At 49.7% G+C, this 19,144-nt stretch overlaps 1 protein-coding gene across 3 annotated transcripts in view; it reads right to left on the reverse strand.

Moving 5' to 3' along the window:
• Positions 1-1,524: 1,524 nt before the first annotated feature.
• Positions 1,525-19,144, reverse strand: part of CDC37 (cell division cycle 37, HSP90 cochaperone) — a 40,856-nt gene continuing 23,236 nt past the window's right edge. For all 3 annotated transcript variants that reach the window (XM_075346502.1, XM_075346504.1, XM_075346503.1), the window contains exons 6-9: positions 17,967-18,089; positions 16,345-16,527; positions 6,177-6,248; positions 1,525-2,153 (exon numbers count right to left, since the gene is read on the reverse strand). In XM_075346502.1, coding sequence (XP_075202617.1) covers positions 2,010-2,153; positions 6,177-6,248; positions 16,345-16,527; positions 17,967-18,089 — 522 coding nt within the window. In that variant the 3' untranslated portion in view covers positions 1,525-2,009. The remainder of the gene's footprint in view (positions 2,154-6,176; positions 6,249-16,344; positions 16,528-17,966; positions 18,090-19,144) is intronic.

Below are 19,144 nucleotides of genomic sequence, written 5' to 3' on the forward strand. Positions count from 1 at the left end.
AAGGTGGCAAAAAGCTGGTGACAGTCCCTTTAATTTTTGTGCACAATGCATTAAATCTTGTTAAAAGCCATTTCAAGTGATTTTTCAGAATATGCTGCAGTGTGTATGAGTATATGACATTTATCCTACAACTGTCTACAGCTTCCCCTCTGCAGACTCCCTCTTAATTTTCAGCTGTCTCTGAGCTGGTGATGTGGAGACTAGCTGCTATGTAGTCTTCCATACACCGCACACACTGACATGAAGGATTCCTGTTCTGTCTCTATGTAGCACATGTTCAGAAGCAGAAGAATGGAGGGCATAACACAGAAGTACTGAGCAGTGTAGTTGAGAATATAGCTTTGGAATGAGAGAAAACACTTACTAAAAAGCAGCAGTATGGAGGACATTACACTGCAGTACTGAGCAGTGTAGCAGAGAATCCAGCTGTGGGATGGGAGAAAAACACTAAAAAGCAGCAGTATGGAGGACATTACACTGCAGTACTGAGCAGTGTAGCAGAGAATCCAGCTGTGGGATGGGAGAAAAACACTAAAAAGCAGCAGTATGGAGGACATTACACTGCAGTACTGAGCAGTGTAGCAGAGAATCCAGCTGTGGGATGGGAGAAAAACACTAAAAAGCAGCAGTATGGAGGACATTACATGACAGTAATGTAACTACTGTTTTTCCAAAAATAAGCCCTAGCAGGGATTTTCAGCATTTTCAGAGCAAGGCTTAAATATAAGCCCTCCCCCGAAAATAAGCCCTAGTCGCCGTCCAGTAACGAAGTGTCCGTGCAGCTAAAAAAAAAAAAAAGATACAGATACTGCAGGACACTTCATTATATACAGCGGGCACCCCGCAATCACCTCACGCTGAGCGGCAGGACTTGCAGTGATCGCACCCCCGCACACATCAGCTCACACACACACACACACACACACACACACACACATCGGATCGCACACACACACTCACCACATGCAGCAACACCAATCTCTTCTCGCCGGCAAAATACAGAGAAGCTGTGTGGTGGAGCGCAAGGACCTGCAGAACAGGACCTGCGGCCGGACACGTGGGGGGTAAAAAAAAATAAGACCGTTCTTATTTTTGGAAAAACACGATACATGTGTAGCTGAGAATCCAGCTTTTGGGTTGAGAGAAAACACTAAAAAGCATCAGTATGGAGGACATTACACGGCAGTACTGAGCAGTGTAGCTGAGAATCCAGCTTTGGAATGAGAAAAACACTTACTAAAAAGCATCCGTATGGAGGACATTACACAGCAGTACTGAGCAGTGTAGCTGAGAATCCAGCTTTGGGATGAGCTAAAACACTTACTAAAAATTTCAGAATGAATGCTAAGTTTAGGATGAGGGGGGATAAAAGTGGCTCAAAAGTAAGTGGGGGAGCGGGCGTGGTCTGTCTAGGTCGGTCTTCTCTTCTGCTGAATGACGCTGCGATGCCAGTGGGGAAGGGGGTCCACGTCAAACGCACAGAACACACTGCAAATGACAAAAAAAAAATGACAAACACACAACTTCTTGTGAAAAAAAAATGCGGTTTATGTTCTTCTCAGTGCACGGAAGCAGAAGAAGCAAATGATTCACAGGCGCACGGGACACCAGACGTCCGCTCCCCGGCCTGACGCCCCGTGTACCCCCGTCCTGCCGCACTGTGGGTATGCTCATATCACGTCCTGGGACGCCGTTTAACTCATTCAGTCCTGGGGAATATAACAGCCCTAAAAAATAAAACCATAGTCCTGGGAGGGAAAAAGGGAGACATTAAACCAAAATGACAGTGACCTATCCAGCTAGAGGCCGGCGGCTCCCTCGTTCCCAGTGTCACCAGTATACATCGGTGTTCCCCATCAGTAATTTGCAGTCTTCATTGGTTCCATGATTTGGAGGAAGGTTTTAGCATTTGCTGCACCTCTTATGGGTGGAATAGTAGGGTCGCTCAGAAGAGATCCTGCTAATTCTATTACACCACGGTGAGAGCCACACTTTCCATGATCGGACCCTTATGATGCTGCGTTCTGCTCGGAGGACTCACTTTTGGCCTCTTCGTAAACTGGATCTCCGTCCTCGGCGTCAGGAGCGTCTCCTTTGGAGTTTGGGACCCACAGGCCGGAGTCGATACACTGCTTCATGTAGATTCTGGCTTCCTGGAGGAATGGAAAACAAAGGATGTATGTGATAATGGGAAGAGAACAGACCACAGCCATATCTGTGCTGGCAATGAGTGACATCTAGTGGTGAACGTTGGAAGAGAACAGACCACAGCCATATCTGTGCAGGCAACGAGTGACATCTAGTGGTGAACATTGGAAGATTACAGACAACAGCCATATCTGTGCAGGTAACAAACGACATATAGTGGTAAACGTTGGAAGAAAACAGAACACAGCCATATCTGTGTCGGCAACGAGTGACATCTAGTGGTGAACGCTGGAAGAGAACAGACCACAGCCATATCTGTGCAGGCAACGAGTGACATCTAGTGGTGAACATTGGAAGATTACAGACAACAGCCATATCTGTGCAGGTAACAAACGACATATAGTGGTAAACGTTGGAAGAAAACAGAACACAGCCATATCTGTGTCGGCAACGAGTGACATCTAGTGGTGAACGCTGGAAGAGAACAGACCACAGCCATATCTGTGCCGGCAACGAGTGACATCTAGTGGTGAACGTTGGAAGAAAACAGAACACAGCCATATCTGTGCAGGCAACGAGTGACATCTAGTGGTGAACATTGGAAGATTACAGACCACAGCCATATCTGTGCCGGCAACGAGTGACATCTAGTTGTGAACGTTGGGATTACACAGTCAATTTTCCTACTGACTTTTATTGAAGCAGGAAAAGAGAAATTGTGAGAAAATTTTTGTTTTGTAGCCCTCCCCTTCAAAGTCATTAACCCTTTTAGCATTAGGCTATTTTTCACATTTTTTCTGTTCACGCCCATACTGGTCTTATTAGTGCATAGTTCAGAGGGAAATTATCCTTTGTTTATGACCCTATATAAACTAGTCATATGTAATAATAAAGGAGAATTCTCTCAGTACACCACTAAGCGTATGTACTGTATTGATTTCCCAAGCGCTAATAAAACAAATCTTATTAATTTGGAGTTCAACAGATCGCGACCGGCAACAGGAGGGCCCACCGACACCAGTGAGCACCTACTATAGCTGGACGCACATTCAGTTAAAGTGTATTGCGGTGTAGAGATATGTTGGGACCCTGCAATGCAATACACGTCACTGACCAATCAGAGGCTGTCAGATGACCTCAGCGTGCCCGTAACTGAAGTGTATTTTGGTGCAGAGACTTGTTGGGTCTCTGCACCGCAAAACAGACTCTTCCAAGAGCCTAACAACTACAGTAGCAGAGATCGCGACCGGGCCGCATGGGGCCCACTGACACCAGAAAGCACCTACTTCAACTGGACGCACATTCAGCTGAAGTGTACTGTGGTGCAGAGACCCGTCGGGTCCCTACACCGCAATATACGCCACTGGCCAACCAGAGGCCAGCAGATGACATTAGCATGCTGTCTACTGTGCCGACTGTAGAAGAGGATGGCAATGTTTTTTTTTCTTAATAAGAACTGGGGGACATAATTACCTGGAAGGGGCCAAGGATGGGGGACTTTAGTACATAATCGGGAAGGAGGGCAACTCGTATGTCTTTATAGGATTTAGAAGGATACAAGAGCTCTCATACATTTGACCAACATGCTGAGGATGAGGGGCCAGATCCAAATCTTGCACTATATTTACATCACTGGTTAAACATCTGCAATCAGGACTTGCTCCGGTCGCTGCTGTTTAAGGCAGGAGTTGTCTGTAAAACACATCTACCAGTTGTCCTTAAGCCCTTCACGACTATGGACGTACCCGTACGTTCTAAATCATGAAGGGGTGATCACAACCGGCAGCTACGATGAGCCGGTGGCGATCCCTGCACATGTCTGCTGATTTGTACAGCATGCATGTGTGCCTTGCAGGTAGAGGTGGATCCACGATCCACAAGTGCCGGTTAACCCCTTAAATCGGGCTGTCAAAATGGAACAGAGAGAATTTAAAATGGCCCCAGCAGGTAACTCACACTTAACCGTTGCCATCAGAAGCCCCATGCCGTGATCATGGGGAGCCGATTGTTGCCATGCATGGTAGCACAGGGTGATGTGATGATTCCTATCGCTATCATGACGTAGTTCCTGTTACAGCCGGCAGAGCAGTGGCTCTAACAAGAATGGAGCAATTCTCCTGATCAGAGCTGTGCTGCTCTGATCAGGAGAAATGAATGAGAGATCAGACTTCTGATCCTTATAGTCCCCTATAGGGACTATTAAAAAAAAAAAAAAATTAAAATAAATAAACCTAAAAGTTCAAATCACCCCCCTTCGCCCCATTGCAAATTAAAGGGTTAAAAAAAAACCCAACAAAAACAGAAACACACGTTTGGTATCACCGCGTTCAGATATGCCCGATCAAAATATAAAATCAATTAATCTGATCAGTAAATGGTGTAGTGGCAAAAAAAAAAAATCCCAACGCCAAATTTACGTTTTTTGGTTGTTGCAAATTTTGGGAAAAATGCAATTTCAGGAGATCAAAACCTGGCATTTGCACAAAAATTGTAGCGTTAAAAATGTCAGCTCGAGACGCAAAAAATAACTGATCCCCGGACCGTGAAAAATGAGAACGCTACGGGTTGCGAAAAAAGCGCAAAGAGTTCGCCACTTTTTTTGGACACATTTCTGGGGGTTTTTTTTTTTAACCCCCTAAGGCTACTTTCACACATCCGGTTTTTGCTCTGCGGCACAATACGACGCTCTGCAGAAAAACTGCAACCGTTTTTTTTGTCGCCGGTTGCGTTTTTTTTTGCATAGACTTACATTAGTGCCGAATTGTGCCGCATGGGCTTGCGTTCGGTCCGGTTTTTGCAGCATGCGGCAGATTTAGCCGATGCCGCGGCCGGATGGAACGTTGCCTGCAACGTTTTTTGCTCCGGCAAAAAAACCGCATCGCGCCGCATCCGGCCGCTGCGGCGCATTTTTCAATGCATGCCTATGGACGCCGGATGCGGCGCGATGCGGAAAAAAACGCATCCGGCCGCCGCATGCGGTTTCTTCCACTGCGCATGCTCAGTAGCGTGCCGCAACCGGAAAAAAACGGACCGGCCGCATGTAAAAACTTATGCAAAGGATGCGGTGTTTTTGCCGCATCCGTTGCATAGGTTTCACAGCCGGATTGAGCCGCACTGCTCAAACCAGATGTGTGAAAGTAGCCTTAGATAAAAGTAAACCTATACACGTTTGGTATCTATGAACTCGCACCGACCTCAGGCATCACACCGATACATCAGTTTTACCATATAGTGAACAATGGTGAAAAAACTACCCCAAAAACTATCAGGCAGTCACATTTTTTTTGCAATTTTTCCGCACTTGGAATTTTTTGGCCGTTTTCCAGTACATTATATGGTAAAACTCATGGTTTAGTTTAAAAGTACAACTCGTCCCGCAAGAAAAAAAAAAACAAAAAAAACCACCAAAGCCGCATATGGCAAGATTGATGGAATATTAAATATAATAAATAAAAAAAAAACAACCCAAAAACGTATGGCTCTCGGTAAAAAAGGAGCAAAAAACCAAAAATAAATGCAAAATTGCGCGGGGGTTAATGGAGCAGGCTCAGCTCCTGCGCACACTCCATGCTCCAATACCAGCGGACGAATAGTTATAACTATGGTCTATTCATCCAAGGAGAATAATTTTGGAGACCTTGAGAACATCATTATTCGTTATGGAGAGTAAGACATTCTCCAAGGAAGAAGGCAAACTCTGCTCTTTGACAGGGATTTACTTTAATATTTTATCCTTTTCCAAAAGATGATTATAACTGTACATTAAAAACGCAGGTAACGTTCAGTCCAGTAGAAGAAGAGTAAAGAAAAGCCGGTGCCGACTAATATACAGGCAACATCCAGGATAGGAGACAAGTCTGATCTCGGCCATCTTACTACTACTGACTGCTATCAGGACAGTTATCCCGTTAGTGCCCCCAGACACGGCTATTTAGTACTGATGAGCAATAATGTTTTCTTTTTTGTTTGTTTTCTAATCCTATCTCCTGAATATTAGTAAATAATGCTTTTGCACCCCCCAAACTTACATTCGGGTCCATTTTGCTGATCGTGTCTTGCAGCATTTGGATGTCTTTTGTATCAAAGCATTTCTGTAATTCCTATAGAAAGAGAGAAAAAAAAAAAGAAAAAAAAAATGTGAAAAACAAGGGGCATCAGTATGACTTCCATATCATTGGGGTGGTTTTCTCCATCTAAAGAGCTGGTAGGGTTATATTTGCTATTATCCCAGTAATACCCCCTTACCAGCATCCCTGGGGTGTAGAGTCTGGCCGTTCCGGTACCATGAGGGCAGGTTATTCCACAAGCAAACAACACAGTAGGGGTGAGTAATGTCTGATCAGTGGGGTCTGACCGCCGAGACCCTCAAAGATCCCAAGACTGGGAGTCCCACGTCCCTCCTGTGAGTGGAACGGTATCATGTATGCGTGATTGTCGCTACATTCACTTCAATGGGAGTGGTGATGAGCATGTACCTTTTTTATCACTTTTTTCATCTTACCTTTTGTTTTTCCTTTCGCATCAAATGTGGTTTCCAAATTTTGTGGAAATTCAAAGATTTTCTAGATTTTTTTTTTTTTAATCTTTGTTTTTTTTTTCCCCCACTTAGTGCAAAATGTCACATGAAAAGCTGTAAAGTTTGTACCGAAAAGTTTACAGAGAACATTAAAATCATTCCATCATTCTAGGCAGGTGGGCGCAATCTACTGTACATTTGTGCAAAAAATATTAAAAACTTAAAAAAAAATAAATAAATAAATAAATCGCAATTGATGGAATTAGCCAAAAATATGGAAGGTGCAAATCCAGCCTGCAATGATGAAGAATGAAAAAAAAGAAAAAAATAAACAAAACATAAAAACAAAAGACTTTAAAAAGGAACAAAGGAAAAACAAGAAAAACAAAAACAAAAAAAAACAGGAGAAAAAAAAACAAGAACAAAATCCCCCTAAAAAAATGGCCAAAAAAGGAGCTAATGCAATAGTGATTTGTGTCAAAATGTTTCAATACAACAGATTTGCCCCAAAATGTCAAAAATAGTAACTCCCCCGCTCCCTCGAAAATATCTTTGCGTAAAATAAAAAAAAAATAAATAAAAATAATAAAAAAAAAAAAAAAGTTACGACTTTTGAAAGGCAAAAAACAAAACAAAATCCAAGCTGATGGGAATAAGTGTTTTCTGCGCACCTTACTAACCCCCGGCGAGACATCTGTGTGCCGCTGTCCCCCCTGTCTGGGCCCCATCCCCGAGCGTTTGATAATACACAGATTTGCTGCACATTCCCCCCCCCCTCTCCTTCCAGGACCCATCATTATTTCCCGGTGACGGCACATGTTCTACAGGACAAATTGTAGTTCTGAAAGACACCAGAGGTATAAAGTGCTGAAAACAAGGGGGAAAAGAAGGGAATTTTGTTTACTTACCGTAAATTCCTTTTCTTCTAGCTCCAATTGGGAGACCCAGACAATTGGGTGTATAGCTATTGCCTCTGGAGGCCACACAAAGTATTACACTTAAAAGTGTAAGGCCCCTCCCCTTCTGGCTATACACCCCCAGTGGGATCACTGGCTCACCAGTTTTAGTGCCAAAGCAAGAAGGAGGAAAGCCAATAACTGGTTTAAAGACCAATTCAATCCGAGGAAACATCGGAGAACTGAACCATACCACATGAACAACATGTGTACCCGAAAAAACAGAAAAACCCGGAGAAAACAGGGCGGGTGCTGGGTCTCCCAATTGGAGCTAGAAGAAAAGGAATTTACGGTAAGTAAACAAAATTCCCTTCTTCTTTGTCGCTCCATTGGGAGACCCAGACAATTGGGATGTCCAAAAGCAATCCCTGGGTGGGTAAAAGAATACCTCATGATAGGGCCGTCAAACGGCCCTCTCCTACAGGTGGCCAACCGCCGCCTGAATGACTTATCTACCTAGGCTGGCGTCTGCCGAAGCGTAGGTATGCATCTGATAATGCTTGGTAAAAGTAAGTAGACTCGACCAGGTGGGTGCCTGACACACCTGCTGAGCCGTAGCCTGGTGCCGTAATGCCCAGGATGCACCCACGGCTCTGGTAGAATGGGCCTTCGGCCTTGAGAGAACCAGAAGCCCAGTAGAACTGTAGGTTTCAAGAATTGGTTCCTCGAGCCCCCGAGCAAGGGTGGATCTGGAAGCTTGCGACTGTTTACGCCGACCAGCGACAAGGACAAAGAGTGCATCCGGGTGGCGCAGGAGCGCCATGCGGGAAGTAGAACCTGAGTGCTCTCACCAGAACCAACAGATGCAAATCTTTCTGAAATTGATGGACTGGACGAGGACACAAAGAAGGTGAGGTGATATCCTGATTGATATGAAAATGGGATACCACCTTAGGGAGAAATTCCGGAACCGGACGCAGAATTACCCTGTCCTGGTGAAGGACCAGGAAGGGAGTTTGTATGAGAGCGTTGCTAGCTCGGAAACTCTCCTAAGAGACGAGACCGTTACTAGAAGGCCACTTCCCGTGAAAAACGGGAAGGGAGACATCCTTCAAAGGCTCGAAAGGCGGCATCTGGAGAGCAATTAGAACCTTGTTCAGATCTCAGGGCTCTAACGGCCGCTTGTACGGAGTGCTGAGAAGACAAACTCCCCGTAGGAACGTGCGTACTTGAGGAAGTCGTCGTTTCTGAAAAAATACAGATAGCGCTGAGACTTGTCCCTAAAGGGAACTGAGCGACAACCCATTTTCCTACCTAGATTGCAGGAAGGAAGGAAACATAGACGATGCAACCGGCCAGGGAGAAACCCCCTGCGCCGAGCACCGAGATAAGAACATCTTCCACGTCCTGTGGTCAATCTTGGCGGACGTTGGTATGCTAGCCTGTCTCATGGTGGCAACCACGTCCTGAGGTAATCCTGACGACACTAGGTTCCAGGACTCAATGCCACACCATCCGGTTGAGGGCCGTAGAATTCAAATGGAAGAATGGCCCTTGAGACAGCCAGTCTGATTGGTCTGGTAGTGCCCCCGGTTAGCCTACCGTGAGGCACCACAGAACCGAGTACCACAACATCCTCGGCCAATTTGTAGCGACGAGGATGGCGCGGCCGCAGTCGGTCTTGATCTAGCGCAGTACTCTGGGCAACAATGCCAGAGGTGGCACCTAAGGTAGCTGGAACTGCGACCAATGCTGAACTAAGGCGTTTGCCGCCAGAGCTCGATGATTGTGAAACCGTGCCATGAAGCTGGCACATTGTTGTTGTGCCGTGACGCCATTAGATCGACGTCCGGCCTCTGTCAGCGGCGCCAGATCTCCTGAAACCCGTCCGGGTGAGGAGACCATACTCTTTCGGCCACACCTCAGCGACTTAGGAAGTCAGCTTCCTAGTTTCCACACTTGGGATGTGAATTGTGGATATGGTGGATGCCGTGTCTTCCACCCACATCAGAACCTGCCGGACTTCCTGGAAGGCTTGCCGGTTGCGCGTTCTTCCTTGGTGGTTGATGTATGCCACCGCTGTGGAGCTGTCCGACTGAAGTCGGATATGCTTGCTTTCCAGCCGCTGTTGGAAGGATTGTAGGGCAAGATACACTGCTCTGTGTTCAAGAACATTGATCTGAAGAGTGGACTCTTGCTGAGTCCACGTACCCTGAGCGCTGTAGTGGAGAAAAACTGCTCCCCACCCTGATAGACTCGCGTCTGTCGTAACTATCGCCCAGGACGGGGATAGGAAGGACCTTCTTTTTGACCAAGAGGTGAGAAGAAGCCACCACCGTAGAGATTCCTTGGCCGCCTGAGAAAGAACGACGACTCTGTTGAGGGACGTCGACTCCTCGTCCCATTGGCGGAGAATGTCCCATTGTAGTGGACGCAGTAAAACTGCGCGAAAGGAACTGCCTCCATTGCTACCATCTTACGTAGGAAGTGCATGAGGCGTCTCAATGTGTGCGACTGGTTCTTAAAGAAGAGCTTGCAGCCCGTAGTGAATGCTGTTTGTCTAGCGGCAGCTTCACTATCGCTGAGAGAGTAAGAAACTCTATGCCTAGATATGTTATCGATAGGGTCGGGGTCGGATCTGACTTTAAAAAGTTGATGATCCACCCAAAACTCTAGAGAGTCTCCAGCGCAACGTTCGGGCAGTGTTGGCATGTTTCCTAAGAGAGTGCCTTGACAAGTAGATCGTCTAAATACGGGACCACAGAGTGACCCTGAGAGTGCAGGACTGTGACTACTGCTGCCCTGACCTTGGCGAAGACCAGTTGGACTGTCGCTAGCCGGAAGGTAGAGCTACGAACAGAGGGTGTTCGTCTCCTATAACGAAGCGTAGAAACGCTAGTGCTCTGGATCAATCGGCACGTGTGGATAAGCATCCTTGATGCCTAATGATGCTAGGAAATATCCTTGGGACCTTGAGGCGATGACATGGCGGAGGGATTCCATCCGGAACCGCCTGGTGTCCACGAGCTTGCTGAGCATTTTTAGATCCAGAACGGGACGGAACGGCCCGTTGTTATAGGTACCGCAAAGAATTTGGGGTAAAAACCGTGACCTTGTTCCTGAAGAGGAACGGGGGTCATCACTCTTTCTGCCTATAGAGTGCACCCTGTTTGCAGAAGAGCAGCGGCCCGGCCGGGAGGTGGAGAAATTCTGAAGAATCGAGTTGGAGGACGAGAAGTGAGCTCTATCCTGTACCCGTGAGACAGAATGTCTCACACTCAATGGTCATTGACCTATGGCAGCTAAATATCGCCAAGGCGGGAGAGCCTGCTACCGACCGAGGCCGCAAGTCATGAGGAAGCCGCCTTGGAAGCGGGTTTTCAGACTGTCGCTTTTTTGGGCGAGACTGAGCCCGCTAAGAATCTTAGCTCCTCTGATCCTTTTGAGTCCACATTGGACGAGGAAAAATGGGACCTGCCCGAGCCTCGAAAAGGCCGAAAACCCCGACTGCCTCTTGGTCTGTTGGGGTTTGTTGTGTCCGGGCTGAGGAAAGGATGAATCCTTACCCCTGGACTGTTTGATGGTTACATCCAACGCTCACCAAACAGTCGGTCAGCAGAAAAAGGCAACTGGTTAGGCAACCTTTTTTGGAAGCAGAATCTGCCTTCCATTCACTTAACGAGCAGACCAGGCTCTGCTTAAAAACACGGAGTAGCGGAGGCTACCGCCGCCCGGTTCGCAGAGTCCAGGACAACCTGAATCGCGTAAGAAACAAATGCAGACATTTGAGAGGTTAAGGATGCCACCTGCGGCACAGATGTACGTGTAACCGTGTCAATCTGTGTAAGACAAGCTGAAATAGCTTGGAGTGCCCCAAGGGAGAGAATGCCGGAGCCAACGGTGCGCCGACAGCCTCATAGATGGCTTTCGACCAGAGATCCATCTGTCTGTCAGTGGCATCTTTGAGTTTGCAGTTCCATCTCCCACTGCAACTATGGATCTAGCTACAAGCCTGGAGATTGGAGGATGCCGCTCGGGACATTGGGTCCAGTCCTTGACCAAGTCAGGGGACAGGGATAACGTGTATCCTAAGCCGTTTGGAGAAGCGCATATCTGGATAAGCGTGGTGTTCCTGGACTGCCTCTCTGAAGGCAGAGTGGTCCAGAAAAATACGTGAAGCTGACTCCTCCACTGGAGGAGCTGTGAGAAATAACCCACATTCTATAGATGGACGCTATAAGATTATTTACTATGGCGTCACAATCAGGTGTATCCAGATTGAGAGCGGTCTCAGGATCAGAATCCTGAGCCGCTACTTCCGCCTCATTACACAGCGAGTCCTTCTGTTAGGACCCTGATGAAACCGAGGCCGCTCATAGCGAGCCCACTTAGGCTGTCTGGGGACTGACGTCCGTGCAGAGCCGTGACTCTGGGATGCGTGTGACATTCCCGGAGCTGTTAGTTATTCACACTGAGGGGGGCCATGGATCAATGATTCAACAGTGCCCATATTGTGAGAGACATGTCCGGACTGCTAGGCTTCTAGTATCATAGCCATAGTCTCAGAAAAACTGTCAGTAAATACTGCAGACACCGTCCTCATCCCCTGGCCATTAGTGCATACAATGGGAGTCTATGTACCTGCCGGCCGTATAGCCGTACATGCTGTACCGGCTGCATAGAAAAACATGTGGTTCTGCACCTTTGTTTTACACAGAGAATATGCTGATAACTCCTCCGCATAATCCAGGAGGGTATATACAACGTGCGACCAAACAGTGCAATGTATATAGTACAAGCATATCTATAAGTGCACTTCTGCACTAGTGGGGTTAGCACCACAGGTGCTGCTTAACGCCTGTTACAGCGATTGTGTGACTATCAGAATGCCAGGGTCTTCCACACTTGTCTCTGTATCGTACAGAAACTGACACTAATGGCTGCCGGTGTCCTTGTAGAGAAGGAAGCCGTGGGCGTGCCTGAGAAAGTGCGGGAATCCGGATTCACAGTGCACACAGTGAGAGGGGTGGAGTATGCAAAACATACTCCAGCTCTCAGCTCTGCTCTATGCAGCGTCACGCCCCTACCCTGACTGTCAGGGCTGTGGGCGGTAACGAAGGGAGACTAGGCCCAGAAGCCGGGGACTCGAGTTAACAGCGCAGCCGCCGTAAAAGCGCGGGCCGCGCTGAAGTCCCCGGCGCACCACAAGTGCCAGCCGCGCCGCAGTTCCAGCGGCCGGCGCGACCGATTCATAGAAGTGGCCAGCGTCCCGCCCCTCTCCTGACTGGCAGGTCTGGGGGCGGGAACGAACGGAAGCAGGCCGCAAAAGCCGGGGACTTTAGTTATCAGCGCGGCCGCCGTAAAAGCGCGGGCCGCGCTGAAGTCCCCGGCGCACCACAAGTGCCAGCCGCGCCGCTGCCAGCGGCCGGCGCGACCGATTCCTGGAAGTGGCCAGCGTCCCGCCCCTCTCCTGACTGGCAGGTCTGGGGGCGGGAACGAACGGAAGCAGGCCGCAAAAGCCGGGGACTCTAGTTATCAGCGCGGCCGCCGTAAAAGCGCAGGCCGCGCTGAAGTCCCCGGCGCACTACAAGTGCCAGCCGCGCCGCAGTCCCAGCGGCCGGCGCGACCAATTCCCATAAGTGAGCCTGCTTCAGCAAAGCTGAATGAGGCCATGGCACAGGCGCCGCAGCGCTGATGTCCCCCGGCGCACTACAGCACCCAGCATGCTGCGGTGTGAGCGCCAAATGCACGGGGACACAGAGTACCTTGAGGAAGCAGGGCCATGTCCCTGATGTACTCCGCTCCATCCAGCATCTTCTCCAGGGGCTGTAGATGGAGCACGGTCTCAGTGCCTGGAGACCGGTAAATCCCACTTCACCCAGAGCCCTGTAAAAAGGGATGGGGAAGGAATCAGCATGTGGGCTCCTGCCGCCGTACCCGCAATGGGTACCTCAACCTTACAAACACCTCCGACATACAGTGGGGTGAGAAGGGAGCATGCTGGGGACACTATATGTGTCCTCTTTTCTTCCATCCGACATAGTCAGCAGCTGCTGCTGACTAAAAAGTGGAGCTATGCGTGGATGTGTTGCCTCCTTCGCACAAAGCACAAAACTGGTGAGCCAGTGATCCCACTGGGGGTGTATAGCCAGAAGGGGAGGGGCCTTACACTTTTAAGTGTAATACTTTGTGTGGCCTCCAGAGGCAATAGCTATACACCCAATTGTCTGGGTCTCCCAATGGAGCGACAAAGAAAAGCCACGGCACAACTTTTTGGGGGGTTTTGTTTGGACGGTGTTTATTGTGCAGTAAAAATGACTCGTTACACTTATTTTTTTTCTCCCATTTTTTGAGACTGAACTTTACATAGTCAGCGTAGGATTTCATTGTGTGTGTGTGTGTGTGTGTGTGTGTGTGTGTGTGTGTGTGTGTGTGTATATATATGTGTGTGTGTGTGTGTGTGTGTGTGTGTGTGTGTGTGTGTGTGTGTGTGTGTGTGTGTGTGTGTGTGTGTGTGTGTGTGTGTTCCGCTGTGGTGGTTTTCATAAGCAGCATTTTTGGATGTGTGTGTGACAGTTTCATTGCTTTTTATTGCATTTTTTAGGTGACCAAAAACCAGCAATTCTGCTAGGTAGACCTCTCCATTTATTTGCTCTGTATATCCCCACCATCACCATTGATAGGCAGCTTTCTGCCTATGCATAGTGTACACAGAGAGTGGTCAATCAGTCGTGTGGAGACAGCTTTCTGCTAAAGAATAGCACCACGCCGGCCGCTCCATACACCCGGCACCACGCCGGCCGCTCCATACACCCGGCACCACAACGGCCGCTCCATACACCCGGCACCACAACGGCCGCTCCATACACCCGGCACCACGCCGGCCGCTCCATACACCCGGCACCACGCCGGCCGCTCCATACACCCGGCACCACGACGGCCGCTCCATACACCCGGCACCACGACGGCCGCTCCATACACCCGGCACCACGACGGCCGCTCCATACACCCGGCACCACGACGGCCGCTCCATACACCCGGCACCACGACGGCCGCTCCATACACCCGGCACCACGACGGCCGCTCCATACACCCGGCACCACGACGGCCGCTCCATACACCCGGCACCACGACGGCCGCTCCATACACCCGGCACCTCGACGGCCGCTCCATACACCCGGCACCACGACGGCCGCTCCATACACCCGGCACCACGACGGCCGCTCCATACACCCGGCACCTCGACGGCCGCTCCATACACCCGGCACCACGCCGGCCGCTCCATACACCCGGCACCACGACGGCCGCTCCATACACCCGGCACCACGACGGCCGCTCCATACACCCGGCACCTCGACGGCCGCTCCATACACCCGGCACCACGACGGCCGCTCCATACACCCGGCACCACGACGGCCGCTCCATACACCCGGCACCACGACGGCCGCTCCATACACCCGGCACCTCCACGGCCGCTCCATACACCCGGCACCACGACGGCCGCTCCATACACCCGGCACCTCGACGGCCGCTCCATACACCCGGCACCACGACGGCCGCTCCATACACCCGGCACCACGACGGCCGCTCCATACACCCGGCATCTCGACGGCCGCTCCATACACCCGGCACCACGCCGGCCGCTCCATACACCCGGCACCTCGACGGCCGCTCCATACACCCGGCACCTCGACGGCCGCTCCTTACACCCGGCACCTCGACGGCCGCTCCTTACACCCGGCACCACGACGGCCGCTCCATACACCCGGCACCTCGACGGCCGCTCCATACACCCGGCACCTCGACGGCCGCTCCTTACACCCGGCACCTCGACGGCCACTCCATACACCCGGCACCTCGACAACCACACCCGGCACCTCGACGGCCGCTCCATACACCCGACACCTCAACAGCCACACCCGGCACCTCCATGGCCGCTCCATACACCCAGCACCGCCATGGCCACTCCATACACCTGACACCGCGACGGCCGCTCCATACACCCGACACCGCCATGGCCACTCCATACACCTGACACCGCGACGGCCGCTCCATACCCCGACACCGCCATGGCCATGGCCACTCCATACACCCAGCACCGCCATGGCCACTCCATACACCCAGCACCGCCATGGCCACTCCATACACCCGACACCGCGACGGCCGCTCCATACACCTGACACCGCCATGGCCACTCCATACACCTGACACCAAGACGGCCGCTCCATACACCCGGCACCACGACGGCCGCTCCATACACCCGGCACCTCAGCAGCCACACCCGGCACCTCGATGGCCGCTCCATACACCCAGCACCGCCATGGCCACTCCATACACCTGACACCGCGACGGCTCCTCCATACACCCGACACCACCATGGCCGCTCCATACACATGGCACCTTGATGAAAATGCATCATGGAGTAGGAAGAGTTTAATCATTGTATAAGGGGAAAAAAAAAAATCTGTAATTTCTTGTTCAATGTCTCCCGGTTTACAAGAACTCTGCTTGCTGTTAATAAATGGACACCATGTTGCGGTGGGATGTGAATGAGGCAGAGCTCCGGTATTGGTCCCAGACAATGGACCGTCATCCGACTGATCACATATAATCCGGTAAACCCTTTCCCTTACATCCTGGCAGGGACATATCTAAGAAGTGAATACGCCCTTCCTCCGGATACGGAGTGACTACAGCCACCATCCCTGAACATCCTGACATCTTTCCCGACATAGGATTATCCCGTCATCACCCCATAAAACCCCCATTAATCCCACCACTTACAGGCGGAAGGGTCTCGTAGACCTCGACTGGATCCAGCCCCCCGGGGCCCAGCCTCTTCTTCCGCTCCTCTTCCTCGTATTCTTTCAGGGCCTTTTCTATTCGGATTTTGGCGCGCTCTCGTACTCGGCCCTTGAAAGCTTCCAGCTCGTCGTTGAAGGCGTCCATATACTGCTGGTCGGCGGTCTGTGGAGGAGGGGAACGTTGCGTATTAATATATATTTCTATCAGGTTGGCCACTTTCTCTTTGCCCTATAGGACAGGGGGTCCCCTCCTTTTACTGTCCCTCTTCCACAGAGTATACAGCAATTTCACATAAAAAAAAACAAACTTTTTGGTTATTTTAACTGTGTTATGCTATTCCTCTGTTATGCCTCCTGGAAATGTCTGAATAACTTGACATGAAGGCATTATCATTCCCCTTGGTAATAGCGTCATACGCTACATAGTCAAGTGGAACAGTGGCAGCCCGTTGTCAATTCACTCAAACATTTCCAGGAGGAGTAAAGGAGCAGCGCTAGAATGGTTACTTGTTGCAGAAAGCAAATCACAAAAACAGCAGGCGATCTTATTTCAGATCTGCGTCCATAGCAGAAAAAGGGGACCTTGATGAGGGCGACAGCGTATTTCCTGGCCCCTTATTTTAAAGGGCTTGTCCACTACTCGGACAACCCATTCTGATTCCACGTTAACCCCAGGTAAAAATAATAAAGCCTATACTCACCTCACATACTGGCGGTGTCCAGGCTCGCAGTGCTGGGGGCTCACATGGAGTTATGACATCATGCGAGCCCTGCATCCAATCAGTGCCGGCTTCCTTTCCCCCGCCTTAGGACCAAACAACAGGAAGTGAGTGGGCGCTGCAGAGCTCACTTCCTGTTGATTCATTCATTTGGTCTGTAGGCGGGGATAAGGAACCCGGCACTGATTGGACGTGAGGCTTGCATGACGTCAAAACCTCATGTGAGCCCCCGGGAGAAGGAAGCCGGTGCTGATTGGATGTAGGGCTCGCGTGACTTCACAACCCCATGTGAGCCCCCGGCACTGCGATCCCAGACATCACCAGTACGGGAGGGGAGTATAGTCATTATCAGTTTACCAGAGGGTAACATATGGAATCAGTGGACAACCCCTTTAATGCTCAGACTGAGAAGTAGCATCTTCTAAAATGTCACCTGTGTACAAAGTCCACATTGGAAACATGTCCAATGCCTGCCACCAAAAGAGGCTAGCCAAGGAGTGTGGTGCTCGTCAGGTGGTATAAATCACATGGTCAGCACCATCTCCACTATATAAAAAGAGTCGCCACCATGGGAAGCCAAGGGCTTTTTTTTGGCCGAGTCGGGGTGCACTATGTGGGCATTCATTCTTTTTCCAACCCAATCAAATGGTTAAAAGCATTTTTAGAGTTTTGCCCATGAAGTGGACAACCCCCTTTAAGGCTGTAAAGCAAGCAACTGCTGAAAAACAGCAATGGCGGCATCTGTCTCAGGCCCAGTGTGTATGGCTACGGAAAGGAGGAGGCCGTCCATCACATACGTGTTGCACCCACACGTACATTGGTTTATGGGACAACCCCTTTAAATGTGCTCATACCAGTGAGCCGCCCCCCATCATGTACACACCTTTATCTTTGTGAAGAACTGGCGGAAGCACGCCCTGGGATCCACCTTCAGGCTTTTGGCCAGCTCCAGGATAAACTGCATGACGATGGTCTGGTGGGCGACTTGTTCCATTAGGGCGTCTTTCTGCGGGGAGAAACCACAAGGGGGCGCCATATCAGGACAGGAAACTGGTCTAGATTCACTCCCATTATTAAACCCCACAAACCCTATATCCCATTCACAGCGATTTCCAGGACTTAAATAAAGGGAATCTACAGTGCCTTGCGAAAGTATTCAGGGCCCTTGAATTTTTGAAGCTTTTCCCACATTTCGGGCTTCAAAAGATAAAAATGTTAATGTTCTGGTGAATAATCATTAACAAGTGGGACACAATTGTGAAGTTCAACGAAATTTATTGCTTATTTTAAACTTTTGTATAAAATAAATAACTGTAAATCGGGGCGTGCAATATTATTCATCCCCTTTAAGTTAATACTTTGTAGCGCCACCTTTTGCTGCGATTATAGCTGCAGTCGCTTGGGGTATGTGTCTATCAGTTTTGCACATCGAGAGACTGAAATTCTCGCCCATTCTTCATTTGTAAACAGCTGGAGCTGAGTGAGGTTGGATGGAGGCGTTTGTGAACAGCAGTTTTCAGCTCTTTCCACAGATTCTCGATTGGGTTCAGGTCTGGACTGTGACTTGGCCATTCTAACACCTGGATACGTTTATTTGTGAACCATTCCATTGTAGATTTTGTTTATGTTTGGGATCATTGTCTTGTTGGAAGACAAATCTCCGTCCCAGTCTCAGGTCTTTTGCAGACTCCACCAGGTTTTCTTCAAGAATGGTCCTGTATTTGGCTCCATCCATCTTCCCATCAATTTTAGCCATCTTCCCTGTCCATGCTGAAGAAAAGCAGGACCAAACCATGATGCTGCCACCACCATGTTTGACAGTGGGGATGGTGTGTAAAGGGTGATGAGCTGTGTTGCTTTTACGCCATTTACGCCAAACATACCGTTTGGCATTGTGCCCAAATAGTTTGATTTTGGTTTCATCTGAGCAGAGAACCTTCTTCCACATGTTTGGTGTCTCCCAAGTGGCTTGTGGCAAACTTTAAACAAACTTTTTATGGATATCTTTGAGCAATGGCTTTCTCCTTGCCCCTCTTCCATAAAGGCCAGATTTGTGCAGTG

Source organism: Anomaloglossus baeobatrachus, chromosome 4 (assembly GCF_048569485.1).
Source record: "Anomaloglossus baeobatrachus isolate aAnoBae1 chromosome 4, aAnoBae1.hap1, whole genome shotgun sequence".
NCBI lineage: Eukaryota > Metazoa > Chordata > Amphibia > Anura > Aromobatidae > Anomaloglossus > Anomaloglossus baeobatrachus.